This window comes from Nesoenas mayeri, assembly GCF_963082525.1.
Source record: "Nesoenas mayeri genome assembly, chromosome: 2".
Lineage (NCBI taxonomy): Eukaryota > Metazoa > Chordata > Aves > Columbiformes > Columbidae > Nesoenas > Nesoenas mayeri.
Window position 1 is genome coordinate 103,025,799 of NC_137543.1, and position 17,279 is coordinate 103,043,077.

At 38.8% G+C, this 17,279-nt stretch overlaps 1 protein-coding gene across 1 annotated transcript in view; it reads left to right on the forward strand.

Moving 5' to 3' along the window:
• Nucleotides 1-17,279, forward strand: part of COL15A1 (collagen type XV alpha 1 chain) — a gene marked incomplete at its 3' end in the record, with an annotated part of 130,389 nt that overhangs the window by 95,034 nt on the left and 18,076 nt on the right. Inside the window, exons 21-28 of the mRNA XM_080364172.1 lie at nucleotides 1,212-1,247; nucleotides 2,829-2,891; nucleotides 4,993-5,070; nucleotides 5,190-5,225; nucleotides 13,448-13,501; nucleotides 13,582-13,641; nucleotides 15,683-15,751; nucleotides 16,130-16,171. Coding sequence (XP_080220298.1) covers nucleotides 1,212-1,247; nucleotides 2,829-2,891; nucleotides 4,993-5,070; nucleotides 5,190-5,225; nucleotides 13,448-13,501; nucleotides 13,582-13,641; nucleotides 15,683-15,751; nucleotides 16,130-16,171 — 438 coding nt within the window. The remainder of the gene's footprint in view (nucleotides 1-1,211; nucleotides 1,248-2,828; nucleotides 2,892-4,992; nucleotides 5,071-5,189; nucleotides 5,226-13,447; nucleotides 13,502-13,581; nucleotides 13,642-15,682; nucleotides 15,752-16,129; nucleotides 16,172-17,279) is intronic.

Below are 17,279 nucleotides of genomic sequence, written 5' to 3' on the forward strand. Positions count from 1 at the left end.
TCATTGTAACTATTTCAAATTCCTAGGACTGGATTCAAATTCCTAGGACTCTATCCAAAGAGAAATCTACCTTTTCCAGGCTGCGGACTTTACTCAAACTTGCCTGGAAGTCTACAGTATACTGCACTTCACAAAATTTGAATCCCCCAAAACAAAGAATTTTACTTCACTTTACTTTCATTGGTGGACTGTTGCTTCTATATATTATTTGTTTTCTTCTTCGTTAGCACTGTTTTTTCCCTCACATTCAATCCCTGATTAATGTGTGTGCCTGATAGCAGAATTTCACTCTACATAGCCATAGTTTTTAAAAAACTTGTGTCTTATTAATACAATTGTCCCAAAACAAATATTTACTAAATCTGTCAGTGAACTAGGAAGAAGGACATTTGCTTCAATAACAGTTTTTAACCTTTATCTGTTAGGCTAGCTTGCCTCTTTTTCGCTTGTCACATAGGATGACATATTGTGGTTGCATCTGGTTGTGTTTATGGTAAACCAGCTTTCATGGAAAGTATTTTGATGTGTTTCCTAAAGACCTGATTCTCCTAATACGTGGACATAATAGGATGCCTGTGTGAGTTCTGCAGGCAGTTGCCATTCAAGCCTCAGATGACAGGTTCTCAAAATAATGTAGACGAGTGGGCTCATGAGCCCAGCAGAAATGCATTAGTTTTAGTTGTTAGAGTTACAGTCCCAACAGAAGGAAGTAGGTTGGCTTGGGTAATACTTATCCAAGGTGATCTGAACTACAACTAAAGTGTTTCTCTGCAGATATCACATGGGGGACAATCTTAAACATGCTCAGTACAAATCCAAATCCATGTTTCTATTCACAGCCTATTACACACCCTATTTTCTACCCACAGACGACCAGGAGCAAAAAGGCAAAGGTGGAAGCGCTACTGTGATCTCTGTGCTGGAATCTGGGAAAGATTCAAAGGAGGCTGAATTATGGTTACGTGCCTTTCATATGTGGAAAATGGCACCTTTCTTCAGCCTTCCCTGGATCTCTGTCCCTTCAGTTTTGGACAGTAAATGCTAATGTCCCAGAAAAAATTAGAAGTGTAGGGCATTGGCTGTATGGGGTTCTTAATCCAGTTTCAGATCAGTTAATATTCACGAATTATGCAATACCTGGAAAATGGATACTCTGTTTTGCAAGTCTGTAATATGTGTTTGTAAGAGGGTGAGGTTTTTGCATTTTGCAGGGGCTAGATGGCAAGCCAGGTCTACCAGGATTTCCTGTAAGTATTATGTTACTTGGATTTAAGTAAGTATTTTTCAATATATTTTTATATTTTTAAAATTATATTTTACAGAATTTACACAAAGTCTAATGAATTTTCCTATGGGAGACTATAGGTCTTTATGGAATCAACAGCTGTGGTAGAAATTAACTCTGCCAGAAATGAATTATACTGTCATTATGCACATCTCATACTTCTGCTTATGTCAGAATCAGTTTGTAGTTTAAATCTAAATGTAATTGACTCTGATGAAAAATTACTACTTGAGGAAAAGACCTATGCCGTTTAGGAGAAACAAATGGAACAAATGGATTTCTAAAAGTTATCTTCATATGTATATGTAATTGTATTATTCTTTAGGGGGTACAGTAAAGCCCTACAAGATGTATACTTTTTATTTTATTCTTTAGAAAATATATATTGGTTTTTATAATAACATACCGGTGCTACCATGGAAGCATTGTGCAGTCTTAATATCAAAAGGTGCCTTATACAAGGCTACCTACCTGCTGTGCTCAGACTGCCACACCATATAAGTAGTGTTATCTGGCTTCTGACTTCATATAGTATTGTTCATACTCTTATAGTTATATTCTATATAATCTGATAGAGTTATTTTCCCTTGTTATGATTGTTATACAGTTCAGATGCAGGCATATGGTCTCAGGATCCTTTCTCTATTGCCTAAGAATAACTAAGGAGAAAACTAGGAAAGCTGACAAATTATGTTGACAAAATGCTGGCAAATTGCCCAGAATTCTACAGAAGGTTGTTTAATAAATCCTGGGTATTGTGAATTGCATAGGAAGCCAAAGAAAGGGGAAAAAAACTCCTTAAAAATACTTTTTATTTGAAAAACATCTGATAACATTTAGAAAGTGATATAATGAAGTATTAGTCTTTCTGTCATTTACATAACTTCCACAGACAGGAAAATCGCATTTTTGTTCTCACCTCAGGTCTTTTCTGTATCCCTTCACTAGTACAGAAATAATTTAGACTTAAATTTAGTTCTTGGGGGGTAAAAAAAATGCTTCTGAATGCACTGATAATGGAAGATTTTAAAAATAAAATGTGATCTGGGTGGAATGCTTTCACCACAGAACAGATACAGAAATTATCTTATTTTCAAATATAGTATTATAATCTCTATTTCAGATAAAAATATATTTTTAAGTACTTTTAGAAATATAGATTCAGAAATTCTATCGAAGATCAGTCTGGCTGAGTGATCGTGGAGGGAGAAAGAATAGAGTAGGGAAGAAATAGAGAATTTTAGGCTGAATTTCCACTCTTCTTAATGTTTGCATATTTCTCTTTGTGAATGTATGTATCTTCTACACTGTGATAATCATCAGGCGTTTTTTGTTTTCTTCTTTTTAACAGATTCTTCCTATGTTTGTTTTAGGGAATATTATGATTCAGACAGCAATTTAATCTTGAAAGAGTTCCTAGATTGAAAACAGAGTGATTCAAGTTCAAGTTTTCCAGTTATTTAGAAATTACAATTAGTAAAATGGCCTAGGTCCATATTCTTAGCAGATCTCACCATAGGTTTATGCACTTGTTTTTGCTTAGGGCCCTCGGGGACCAAAGGGTGATACTGGTTTGCCTGGATTACAAGGACCCAAGGGACAACAGGTTGGAAAAAACACATAGGGAAAGTACATGCTGTAAAATGTGTTAGATGATAAATACTTAACTACATTAGAAATTTAATTATTCTAATTTTACTAGGGACTGGGATTTTGAAAAGGTCGTGTGAAAAATTTACTAAGTGGAAACTGAAGGAATTCTAAAACAAAAAAAAAATACTGAGAGGTGTTGTTCCTGCCCCAGTGTGAAAATTCTGCAGTGCAGTATGCACTTATCAGAATAAGTGTGCATAAACATTAACTTGTGACCTCTTCATACAATGTGATTGTCTGTGCTGACACCCTGGGATCCTAACCAAAAGACCAAATAAAAAAAGCTTAATCTTTTCCTCCTCCTTTGGCACAGAGGGCTTTGCCTACAAAGTGAAGTTTTCCCTTCCTTGGAAAGCTCTCCCCTTAGGATTCTATCTCTTATTTCTACACAAGAGTGTTTATTTTGCAGCACTGCTGAGAAGCTACTAGGGACTGACTCTGCTAGTTTGTAAATATTGCAGCTGTTGTTCTGCTTTTCTTCCCCTTCTCATCCACCTGCAGGAAGCAGGGGAGAGGAACATCTAAGTTATTGCAGTCTTGAGGATTACAAAAAGGAAAATAAAAACACTTTCTGCTATTTCTTTGTAAGTAACTGACCTCACTTTCTCACAAGTAATAGGAAGACTTGGAAATGGTTAATTATGGTTTGAAATGGGTTTATAGACGAACAGTATCTTCATTACACAGAAAAAAACATCATTACTCAAAAGGAAATATCTCAGGCCACAAATACCAGTCCCCTTTTGTCATAAGGATTCCTGTTCTTTTACTGAGCACATAAACTGATCAACTCAACCTCAAAACCGGTGGGGCAGCTTTTGGCTTGGGTTGTGGGGTATTTTGGTTGTTTGTTTTGTGGTTTTTTGTTGTTTGTTTTGTTGTGTTTTGTGTTTTGTTTTTATTTGGGTTCTGCTGTCCACACTGGAAGGAACTCAAAACTTTGGAGCCATTATATTTCGAAGCCACCAATGGCACAGTGATGTTTCTGAGGCTGTTTCTGTGGCATAAACACTAGGTTATGCTCAAGAGTGATGAAGCTGGCAACCACAATGAAGATGCACAGACATCTAGAAGCATTTTACTTTAAGGATCACAAGATGCTTCTGTTGCAACCTTGGGTCCATAAAATCTCACACAAGACAAAGTCAGTGAAGCCAACCCTTAGGGAGACTCCAAAGTGTCCAAAGTATTCTCAGGCAGATTCCAAAGACTCCAAACATTTAAGAACCTGTAGGAAGAAATGAGTTCTAGTGCTTCATGCTCAGTGGAAGTGCTATAATCTGGACTGTCATTTTAATCAGCAATGCAATTGTTAGTTTCAAGCCAGATTTCTTCCATTAGAGATCTTGGGAAATCTATTGTACCAAGCTGCCTGAGCTAGGAGGAGGAAAGTTGCAGCTGAAAGGTCCAGAGTGCGAACCATGGGCTCACACCGGGCAATGATAATTCATGGTTGTGCCATTGTTCAATGGAATTACCCCTTGAAGAAGTGGAATGCAGTGGGCCATAATTTGAACACTGGGAATTGGCCCTCATTAAAGGTAATGAGGCTACGTCATGTCAGGCATATCAGGCATATAGAGAGGAAGATCCATGCTTTTCTGATAGTAAGGATGGGATACTTAGTGTTCTATCAAGATTTCACATTTCCAGCAGGATTTCCTGACCAGTGTCTAAGCTGATGGTCCACAAGAATACACCAATAGCTTGTCTGCCTTTGACAGAGGTGTCTTGTGAACACAGCATGTTTGACATAGTTACTCTATTGAGACCAATACAAAGTCTTTTTTTTTTTTAAATGAAAGAAGTACTTATTCATCTCAGGGAGATTTACAGGTAGAGGATATTTTTGGTGTATTTTATTGTATTTTAAGAAAGATCAGCCCTTTTCTCCCTCGGAGTCAAGCTTTACTCTACTCACATCAATATCACTTCATGTTTCATATCACAGCATGACTAATCCGTCATGCTGCAAACAGCAATAATGCTGCTTTGACTTCTGATTCATTGAGAAATTATTTGTAAATACTATGAAATTAATTCGATAATTGCAGGGTGAAAAGGGAGAACCGGGAGCTATTGTATCTGCTGATGGATCTTTAACTGAATTATTAGGAAGAAAGGGGGAGAAGGTAGGCTAATACTGTTCCGTGTTACCCCAGAATGCTTGGTGGCCTTATTACCAGGCACCTTTGCTAGATGCTGCAGGAATTCTCCTTGTCATTGTTCTATATGTGTCTGTCCTCAACAGGGTGAAGCTGGAGCAGTGGGCCCAGTGGGACCAATGGTAAGATATTTCCAAAGATGAGTAGATTGTTTTTTTCTGTTTTCTTTGGTTTTACAGATAAGAGTAAATGTAAAGGTAGCTTGTTCTAGCTTTTCGTTCCTTCTGAGTAGGGATGATAAGGAGTATCCATGCTTCAGCATGCTTCAGCATGATCAACGTCCTTCAGAAAAGAATGTGGTTGTTACATGTGTGGTGCTGTAAACTACTGATTTGATTCAGAATTTAAATTCTGGTAGCACAAAAGTATCCATTACTATCTAAGCAGCCAGTGAAACATCATCAGAGAGAGGAGCTTATATAACTTATGATTCCAAGTGAGCGAGGTTTGTTTAGCCTTGAAGATAAAAGAGTGAGAAGAGCTCTAATTGCGCCCTGCTGCTGCATGAAAGGGAACTTTAGAATAGACAAAGTCAGGTCCTTCTCAGAGCTGCACAGGAAAAAGGCAAGTGCCAATGATCCCAAGTTCCAGAAGGGGAAATTCCAATTAGATGTAAAGAAAAAAAATCACAGTAAAAGTGGTTAAACACAGAAATAGGTGCTCAGAGAGACGGTGGATTGTGGAAAAAGGTGCTGAGCAGCATGATCTAACCTGGAAGTTTGTCTTGCTTTGAGCAAGAGTTTGTACTAGATAATCTCTAAATAATCTAGATACTAGATAATCTCCAATCTAATTTATTCTCTATTTCTGTGATTTACATTAAAACAACTGACTACATCAGGTTCGATTTCTGTCAGTGCCAATAATTTGCAACTGCCTTGGATTCTGAGAAAGCTACAAGTCAAGCACTAGAGTCAAACCATTTACCAAAATCAGGATTTAGAGGCCTTCTTTCAGGTACTTGGCCTGATATTTTTGACTGGACACAGAATATTGTATGAAAGCACAAGAAGTTAGTTGTAAAATAAGAAGAGTTGCCCAGACTCAGTAAGGTTGGAGCAGGAATTAATTTCTTCTAGTCTCGTATTCCAAAGATCGAAGATATTCAGTGTTTCTTTGCTTCTGCTTTTGATGTAGCCACGTCTCCATTGCGCCTGAGTGAATGAACATAGGTGTTGTCATTTCTGCATAACAAGGTGTGCAGGAGATTTTGCCATCAGTTTCTGTAACTTTAAAAGGAGCTAACTGGATGTGCTGAGTGACTGCTGAGGGGGGCTACCTTAACTTATCAGAAGGGGAGTTCCTTTTCTCCTCCTTGTACAGCTGCAAGATGAGTCCTTTCAACTCAACAGAGAATCATAGAGTGGAAGTGAACTTCAAAGATCATCTAGTCCACACCACTGCCCAAAGCAGGTCTATTCAGCTCAGGCACTTGGCCAGTTGAGTCTTCATCATCTCTTAGGATAGAGATTCCACAGCCTCTCTGGCCAACACATTCCAGTATTTGACAATCTTTAGGGTAAAAAAAAGATTTTCCTTATATTTATTTGGAATTTCTCATGCTCTAACTAATGTTCATTGTCTTTCATAGCGTACCCTTCAGGACATGTCCTTTTCCTATTAGCCCAAAACTCTGTTTACATCTCCTTTGTACTGCCATGTGATGCTTTGCCAAGGCTATGCAGCTGGCGTAATCGCTGATACGAAGTGGGAGGCTCTGGCAAACTCCTCAGTTACAATGAGCTGCACACAGGCCTAGGATATTTTGCTCTTTTGTTTTCCCGTTTCATTCCAACCATAATACACTTTATATGCAATTCCAAGTAGCTCAGCAATAGTTACATTCCTTAGCTCCATTTGCCTTTCACAATTTACAGATGTCAAAATACAGTATATTAAACATCAATCCATTATTACATTTTCCTCGATCCAAATCAGTTCACATTCTAGCAACCTGTAAATACAACTTCATAACTTCATACAATACTAAGTTCACATCCATCATAGCATTTAGGTGTTTGGTTTTGGTTTGTTTTTTTTTTGTTGTTGTTGGGTTTTTTTGGGGTTTTTTGGGTTTGTTGTTGTTGTTGTTGTTGTTTTGTTTTGTTTTTTTGGGGGTTTGTTGGTTTTTTTTTTTTCAAAGCAGAGTTTAACAGTTTAAATTCTTTTCTGGCCTCCAAATTACTAGATAACAATATAAGCAATTACTCTAATGTGTAAGGGTGCATCCTAAAGGGAAGCAAGGCGGAATTTTAGCAATGGAACCAGTTCCCATTATAAATATGCAAATTGAAATATTGAGCTCAGATGTGAAAATGAAATACCAAGGTCAAATATGCAGATAGATCACAGTTACACTTACTCAAGACAATATCTCAATTTTTGCATTGCACTTTTGAACCGCTTACTGCTTGGCCAGGTAGCAGTACCGCTGGGTCTCCCTGACAAAATAGATCAGTGCGCGCTGGAGCCCAACTGGCACCTGCTCCCCCGCCGCCACAGCGAGCTGAACTGGGCAAGGCTTTTATTAGTGTCTCATCTGGTGTGCTACAACTGTTATTCCAAAACCAGGATTCTTTACTTGGTGTGCATACAAAAAAGCCAAATTTAGTGCACTGAGATGAGAGACAGCCTGTCACAGAGTTGCGCAAGTCTGGATATTGGAATAAAGCTAGCATGCTAGAAGAAGAAAAATAACAGCTACTACACACAAAATCTTAACATCACGTTCACGCAGTAAGGAACTAAATTACTCATGATCTTCTGTACTATCACAAAACACACTTTTTGAGTCAACCAATTCTCATGATTTAACAATCTGTGAACTTACTGTACTATATAACAGGCAAAGACTTACTAAACTATGATATGCTTAAACAGATACCTACAAAGAAAATTAATAAGGAAAAGCATCTTGCAGACTTTAACAAGTTTACCATGACCTGTGAGTTATCAGTTAATTCTCTCTCAGCTTGTTGAAGTTCAAATCGCCCCATCTGTAAAACTGTCTGAAATGATTTAATGATTTCTTGTAGAGATTTATTTTGTCCTACTCTTCTCCCTCTAAAAACAACATTAATTGCAACAAGGTGTCATACTTCAAGACTCTATTCCCCGGACACTTTTCCCAATCATTTAACTTATACAGCAGCCACTATTAATTACAATATTTTACAAGATCTTCCTTCCTCATATTTCCAAGTGCTTTCCTATGTTTTAAAACAGCTCCCAATACCGATTTTTTATGAACACGACTGAAAACAGCAATTTCTGACCCCATCGCGTAAGTAAAAACCATGAGAAGAGGGAGGGAGGTGGGGAAAGCACAGGGCTGCTTGCAGCGTGAGTGGAAAAAGTGGAGAGAAAGTGTTACGGTGTACTTATACCACAAAGAAACAACTCTAACAACAACCAGTGGAACAATTAACTCACATTCCTGACAAGCTGCTTGATTTTCAGAGGGGCAATACACAGAAGCATTTAATGTGTGCTGTAAAACTCGCAAATAACACGTTGATAACAAACATTAGCATTCTCTACTGCTAATTTCAACACCAGTGCTTCCTTAACTTCTAAGTTTTATACTCTGAGTCCCCAGGAGCATCCCCTTTCCTGTCACAATTATCATGACTGCATTGCCGACTGTCGGATTCACTTGCTGTTAGCTGATCTAATCTGTCACGCAGTTCTGTTGTCCCGTTCTTATCCAGTGACTCCTGTTCTCTCGTTGAAGTTGGAGGGTTGAAAGGCAGTAAAAGCAGATTGGTAAAATTGGTAAAAGGACTGATAGTACACGTGTTTACGACTTTAGCATTCTCAGCTTTCACAGGTTCTTTGAGCAAGTTGTCTGACTCCAATCTTCTGGACTTGCTGTTCTCAGCAGGGAAGCCACCCGCTTGGCATTTTTCCTCCCCATGCCCCAGACTGCTGAACTATCGGGGGTGCCGAAAGCACAGCAGGGGATGGAATAGGGAGGGTATCGCAGACACAAACTGGGTAAACTTCACAGTAACTTTCAGGATACTTATCAGGCTGCAACGCTGCAAAGATTCCGGCAGCAGCAGACCATTCAGCCTTAAAATCTTTTCAGGTAGTGATTATAAGCTTCCATGTAGTTACTAATGATTTAGCTTCTTTATCTCCATTGCTGACTTTATCCCATAATTTCTGCCCTATATTGTCCCAAAGTTCAAGTTTAAGTTTTGAGTCACTAATGCTCGTAACAGTCTTTTCAGGTTTTAATTGCTTCACTGTAGTAATTATCAGTTTCCAGGTGGTTACAAGGCCGAGAATATGTTTTTCACGGTGACTAATTGCCTTCCACAACACAGTTCTCATTTTTCCCCAAGTCTCTATTTGAAAAAACTCCTAACAGGTTAGCAGGAAACCCATTGCCTCTGCACCAAATTAATAGTCTTTTGAGGTTACTCTTCTCATACTTTACCCCTCTCCTAGAGAGAATACATGAGAGGAGCCGCAGTATCTCTTCTTCTTCTTTAAAAATATTCTGCCCCATCTCCTCTCGCCCCCAGCTACACCCCACTTTTCTAAAAAGCGCTGTAATAAATTTAGGGCTACTTCTAAATCCATATTCCTGTTATTCATAACCTGCCTGTAAGCAAAAAGAAAGGCGCCTTACCCTATATCCTACTAGTGCCTTTTAAACCTGGCACCAGCTGCAGCCCTTGCCCTGTAGCCCACGCAGTCAGTGAACTCCTAATTCAGTTCAGGTCCTCGCAGACGACACACCAACTTGCGCAGTGTTCGGTCGCTCTTGACCCCCTGGTCGCTGCTTCCCGGTGCCTCTCTGCTTCAGCCGCCCCTTCAAGGGTCCCTGTTCGGGCGCCACTTGCGAGTGTTCGCGAGTTGGCGGCTGAGGAAACATGCAGTCCGACTCAATATGAGTGATAAAGCATAGTTCGATTTATTAGCAATAACAGCACATATTTATACAGGTTACACTAATTATGCCTACTAGTCACTTACTAATTGGCTTAAGCTCTAATAATTACATTTGCATGGTCCTCCTACTTGCGGTTAGCCAGCTATGCAAGTTCCGTGTTTCTTCAGTTCTCACTTCTTCAAAGTTGTTTATGAAACTTGTCAAGGTCACAGTGCCCTTGCCATTTCTTTTAAGATCAGCAATTTCTGCTGGGGCCTAGTTATGCTAAGCTCCTGAGTCATGTCAAGCTACTAGCTTATTTCTATCAGAACAAGCTCTGATCGTACAATTGTTCCATGGACCCATGTCCGTTATCTTTGAGCCATTTCCCGACAATGCTTCACACAGTTCGGCATGCAGATGAGCCCATTCAGATGAGGTTCTTTCTAGCACTGGTGTGAATGATTGTGCTGCAGGAGAACTTGGCACACAGAGCCTGTCTCAAGACTTTGCTCAGCTAGTTTCTCTTCTTAGTGCAGAACTCTAGTTTGATCATTGCTGCTAATGAGGATGTTCCATTTTGGTGTTCTCCCACCGAAAAAATCCCTTTGTAGTCAGTGGGAGTCCTGTGCAGGAAAAATATGCAGACCTCACAGTGGTGAGACACAGCCCCTGTGGCGTAACTTAGCAAGTTTTCATTACAAAGGTTCTGTTCCAGTTTGCACAAAGTAAGCTTGCCCAAGAGCAGCTTTGAGGTAGCTAGGAACTCTGGCAGTTCTTCCGTGCCGTTATAGCACAATGAACTCATACACGAGTTTCCAGATTTAAAAAAAATTCCCTGCTCATTGCTCCCCTCTTTTCTGAGACTTCAGCTAGACAAAAGAGAGGATTGCAGGAGTGTAGAACACAAGGAGCTACAGCGAAAGAGTGGTTTGGCAGATGAGTGCTAGGGGTAGTCAGGAAGCTAGTACTGTTACTAGTAAAAGCAGAAGAGACAGACTGAAGCCAGCCTCCTGGCACAGGGGAAATGAGAATCTTTTACCTGCTCAATCATGCTGTTCACTGTCAGTGAAGCAGACTGCTGCACATTACTGAATAGGAGCCTTAGTTAGACCCACAATGTCATTCTGCCCATATCAGTTCTCTGCTATTGTAAATGAAATTTCCTTTTCTAGCAAGCAGTCTTCCACGGCTTCCTCACTTCCTTATTTCACTTCTAGTTGCGACTTGATGGCTTCTGTCTCAGGGAGTTGCTAACATCTCTCAGGGGAGGGTTGGCACTTAGAGGAAAAACTAAAGGTGGCTCCAGCTCTCACATTGTTGATGTTTATTTAAAATCCCAATTAAAGCATGAGATCCAGACACTTCTCTTTATTTAAACAAATAAAAAAGTCTATTTCTGATCACCTTCACTGCTCAGTAAAGCTCAGATTTGCATATTCTTTACAGGCTCAAATACCAGAAAGTGAAATAGAAAAATACTTCACAACATTTGGGATTTTTTTTTCAAACCCCATTATTTGATACAGTAGCACAGAGGGTGTGATGAATCATTTTGAAATCTGAGGTGCATAATATTGAAGTGCACACCTGCCAGAGTCCACCAGCAATCTATTGCCCATTTTAGACACAAGCAACAGCTTTGACCATATGGGGAGAAATTACCTTCAAACATGAAATGAAATAGAAGTCTTTCAACAGTTACAGCTGCCATTAGTCACCTTTAAACTCTGATTACAGTGGTGATCTTATGAATCAATATGTCCACATGTTAACCATTCTGAATTTCATCTCTAATCCAGTCTTCAGTTTTGGCTGGATAAAAATTACAAAATTAATCCCTGAATTTCAGCTTGATGCTAGGATAAATCATATCATCATCAGATAAATTTTCCATGAAAGTACGTCACTATTCAATGAAATTATATTACATAAAGGCAAGGACAAAACCTTGCCAGTTTTAAAGGAAAAAGGGTGTGTTAACTGAAAATTCTATCAATATGGCACTAGTTTAATTCATAAAATGGATTGGTAATAGACTGGTATTTGAATCCAGATTAAATTACCATGTCAACATTCTGCTGCTCAGATGAGATGCAAAACTCTGAGTTTGCAAACCATCCAAGTATAAACATAAGGTTATTTCTTGCAGCCTTTCCAGCTCTTCACTTGCCTGTTCTCCCTCTGTGCCTTGAACTGAGAGATAACACGGCAGCAATACTGGACTGTAAATAAGGAAACTCAGTTCTGCCACAGGCTTGCTTCCTTCTTAGCCTCCATTTTCCTTAATAATTAAGAGCAAGTGAGGAGGAAGATGGGGGCTTCCTCTTGATTTTTGATTGTTTGCTAGTTATCCTTTGAAGTAGCAGTCACAATGGCAACAAGTGTTTGTTATAGTTGAAGTGATGTGCTGAAATTGTGGTAAGCAGTGCAACAGTCAATGTCTTTCTTCCATCAACACAGGTCTGTGATAACCACCATATTGCAGGTAGCAACAGAAAGTCTGTTACAATAATTGCACTGAAATTACTGTGATTTCTCACAATTGAACACATCAGTTGTGACCTATAAGTGGTATCTGCATGGGATCTATAGACAGAGATTATGTAACCAGTAATGCAAGAAGGGATGTCTCTTACCATTTCACCAGACTGAAAAAAGGGAAATGATACCAGAAAGGTTGATGCATATTCAAAGAGATTGTCTAGACCCTTGTATTTTGTTGAGTTTCAGGGAGCTGATAGCAGATGAAAGTTTGTGGTATCCTCAGGTTTGCTGCTTTTTGTTGATCACTTGCTGGCTGCCTAGAAGTTGCATGTTTGCAAATGCCCAATGATAGATCATCTCTGGTCCTGGACCACTTTTCCCAGGCAGCCTGCTTGCCCTTTCTTTTCACAGTCACGCATATCACTTTGTGAGTCTTGATGGGTCAGCTACTCTTGTATAAAGTAGGATCTGTTCTGTTTCAGAACATAAATCCATATACCCAGGCTGGCAAGAGGCATGTAGAAACCTGGCAGTATGCAAATTCTCAAGCTGATCCACATACATTTCCTCATAGGGGCCTGATTTAGAAATTATTAGAAAACCAAAGCAAACAAAAAAGAGATGCACAAAGCATACACCCCTAAATGCCGTTTTCTACTGATTAATAAATTTCATTTTCCTTTGATACATAGTGACTCAGTTTTGAATTGCACACCATACAAATAGGTGAGAATTTGGATTTAATTTCATATAAACAGTCTTTTCCAAGCCAGAACTGGCTGTTGTATGCAGGCCTCAGCTTCTGAGATCATTCAACAGAGCAAGTTGAAAGGACGTTTTATGCATTCTCTGCAGACAATCACAGGTTGATTTTTAACACAAATATAAAACTATGTCTATTTGTCTAAATAATCTAGTATATGCCACAGATATGTTCCATATAGTCTCCATAATCACATTTTATTTTTTGTTCAGGGACCAATAGGACCTACCGGACCTAAAGGAGAACTTGGTTTCCCAGGACGCCCAGTATGTATTGTGCTCCCAAGAGGAATAGAAATAGAGGAGCTTGCTTCTGACACATACTACACTATTTCTACTTATTTCAGGGCCGTCCAGGACTGAACGGACTGAGAGGTGTGAAAGGTGATAAAGGAGAACCATTTAATGTAAGTATTTACATGTTACAATTAGTTGAAAAAAAATCCTGTTAAAATCCTAAGACAGGTATGATTTATATTAATTCCTTTAAAATAATGACAGGACTAAAAACCTGAAATTATCTATAAATAATTATATGTTTCTGCTACTTTTTCTATCTGTTAATAATAATTGAAAAGCCAACTTCTGGGTCAATCTGGACAGTTCTTGCAAATATACATAGTTGTATCAGCTCCCAAGTATAATAGTTATATGTATGATTCTCTGTTAGCATAGCTGGTTCAAATAGCAAATTATCTAGGATTTCCTATTCTTTCTATATATCAAAGTCTTCCTGATACAGGCCATCAGTATTAGCCCTCATGGTGGGAAGATACACCCATAGGCTCTTAGCTATCTAGCACAGGTACAAATAGCACTTGAGCACATCAGAATGAAGAGGCAACCACTCCACTAACAAGGAGATACTGGCTAAAACCTACTATCTGCTTTAGTTACCATGTACATGTATCCAGAAGAATGACTACTGCATAAATGATCTATGCCCACCTACAACCTGTAATTATGGAACGACAAGTGATGAAACAAGCTCTTGGCACTGCAAGTCTGTTCTTATGAAAACACTTCATATAAGTGGTCTTACAGCAAGCATGAAGACTGGACTACACAACAATAAACACTGCTGAGCATAAGCAATATGTTTCACAATGGTAATTTGTATGATTGTTCTGATGTCATGGGTCAATCTGTGCTAGAAAAATTGATACCCATACTACAACAGCAGCTAATAATATTTCATTTGCATCAGAGATAATGCTGGGGAAAAAAAGAAAAGCTGGGGGGGGGGGAAAGGGGGCGGTATTTTACTGCTTTAGCATAGAAATCATACAGTAGGGATCAGTTAGGCATCAGAAGAGGTGATCTAGGCAATATCACTGTATTTCAGCAGAGCAGTTTTTGTAAATGAAATCTGTTGTATGAGTTCTCTGGTTCTACTGTGTTTAGAAGAAAAAATATATATGGTACACAATCTGCAAAACACAAGTATGTTGTCTACCTGCACAATAAATGTAAGTGAGATAATGATATTTCTTTATTCAACTAACAGTATCTCAGTACCTTCACAGAAAGAAAAGACCAAGTACTAAAGGTTACTTACACCTCTAGAGAGAGGTGTTAATAGAAATTTAGTTGAACGATCTAAGAAGAAAATGACAGAAATTATGACTAGTCACCAGCAGAAAATATTAAAGTAGATTTTTCCATTCCTCTATATCTTCAAATAGTGCCAAGGTCCATTTTCTGGACTGTCTGCCTTAACCAAACAAAAACTATTAAAACCAGTATAATTAGATTAAGTACATCAGCCTGGGACATTTAACCAAACAAGCAAACAAAACAGGCTACAAGTTCTAATAGCCCCTCCTGGAATGTTTAGGGAAGATAAAAATCGAATGTACCTCTAATTATTGATGAGATGACATGTGTCACCTCATAGAAAGTTTCACTGATGTGGAGTGAAAGATGGATAGGGCATGGCACCAGGTTTTTAAATGACACAGTAAAGATTTGGCTTTTTTTTTTGTAAATGGTAGTCACACCTGCAGTCTAACAGGGTTCCTTGAAGGTGTTAATTAGCATGTAGTTATCTGACTGGCACTTGAAAATATATGAATCTCAGCAGTCTTGAGAATTCCAGAGCAGCCTCAGATACCTAATTTCCCTTGGATGAGAGATCCACTGCCTTTAATTTAATTTAATTTAGTTTAGATTTAGTTTAATTTAGTTTAGGTGCTTTGAGGTCTCTGGTTTGGGTTTTTTTCCTCCCCCTTTAGACTATTTTGTTCTCCACACAGTACTTTAGGTTAAATTTTAAAGTTCACTTTGGTCACCGTAACTGAATACTCAGTCTCCCCTCAAGCCATTTAACACAAAACTTCTTGGTTAAATGGGGCCTCTAAGCCCAAGGACTTTCTTTCTGCAGGTTCAATTGTATTGCATATTAAAAGATCTGTCTATTGTCTTCTTTCTTTCACTTTTTCTTACCAGGGCCTTCCTGGCTTGCCGGGACCCCCAGGGCCCCCTGGACCTCCAGGACGTATAGTTTATATCAAAGGAGTAAGTATAACTGGGGATCAGTTGCTGGTCTATCTCTATGGAAGAAATGTGCTGCTCCAGAAACAGTTTGCAGGGGGAAACAGAAAAACTTATTTCAGGCAACACAGTTTACAGTGGGTGACCTTGCCTGTGTGCACAGGAAAAAATCTCTTAACTGGAGGCCCTGTCATCTGAGAGTTTTGTGTTCCCCCCACCCAGAATGGGACCTGCTGACAAATCTGTGAGAGCTCCCAGGCAGCAAACTGGCCTCTCTACTCAGGAGGTTCTGATTTTTGTTTCCAGCCTTTGTCCTGTCATGTCTATTAGATCTATCTGGTGTGTTATCTGCTGTATTTTATCTCCATTCATTAAAATAATTTCCCTTCTGATTTTCAAAAGACAGTTTTCCCAGTCTCTCCCAGACCTCATTGCAAAATGCCGGTAAGTCACACATAGAATCTGCTCTTAGCAAAATGCATGGCCATGATAGTCCATAACCAAAGTAGCTGTATACATAACCATAGTAGCTCTGCAGCTTTTCTCAACCTGCCTTCTGCTTTGCACCAAAGATGTGTTTTACCTAGTCTTCAAGCTAACAGATTTTCAAGATACCCAGAATTAGCCATATATAAAATATAAAACAGAACTAGAAACACTAGAACCTTTTGCTTAAAGCACTTTGATTACTTGGTTATCCTAACACTTTCAACGTCTTTCAAATTCTTTAAGAATTGCTTTGGAGAGCTGAATGCTTATACATACATATACACACATTTTTTCAGATGTATATATAAATACTGTCTCCATGTTGTTATGTCTTCAACTGTTTTCAATTCCCTGACCAAAATAAGACCTGTAATGTATTTCAGTGTGGCATAAAAGATATATCAGAAAAGAAAGATCATGTTCTTTCTTTGACCCTCAAATGCAGTCTATTGAGGTACAAACATGTATAATATAAAAAATGGCAGCAGGTGAAGCTCTGGTCCTGCTTTCCAAGGGGAATGGCAAAGTCCCCATTACCTTCGAAGGACCTGCAAATTCACACATAGTGTCAAAAGAAAGGAGATGGGTTTATATTTTCAGAACATCCTGATGCAATTTTTGTTTAATTAATCATGGAAATTATATCCTACAATGAACTGCAAATAGAGTTTGGTCCTGGAAGAGCTTCCCTAGGGCAATATTGTACTAGTAAGCCATGGGTGAGTTATTATACTTGGAAAGGATTCTGTCTGCACAGTCGTCTCCTGAATATTGTGGTGTGCATTATGGCTGTTCTACTTTTCTGTTAGACAGTATAGCTCCAAATAGTATTTTGCCCTCTCCTCCAATTTACATTCCAGTTCCTTTTCACTTACTATAGAGACGCAGCTCTTGACTTACACTATACTAGATGCACTGATTCTCATCATTTTACCCTTACACTGAAGAAAGACGTATTCCAGCTTATGGATCTTTCTGTTAATTAATTTGACATTTCTACAGTTTTGGCCTACCACCAGGCACCATCGTTTTACCTATTTTAATTCTTCCCCTAACTCTTCCC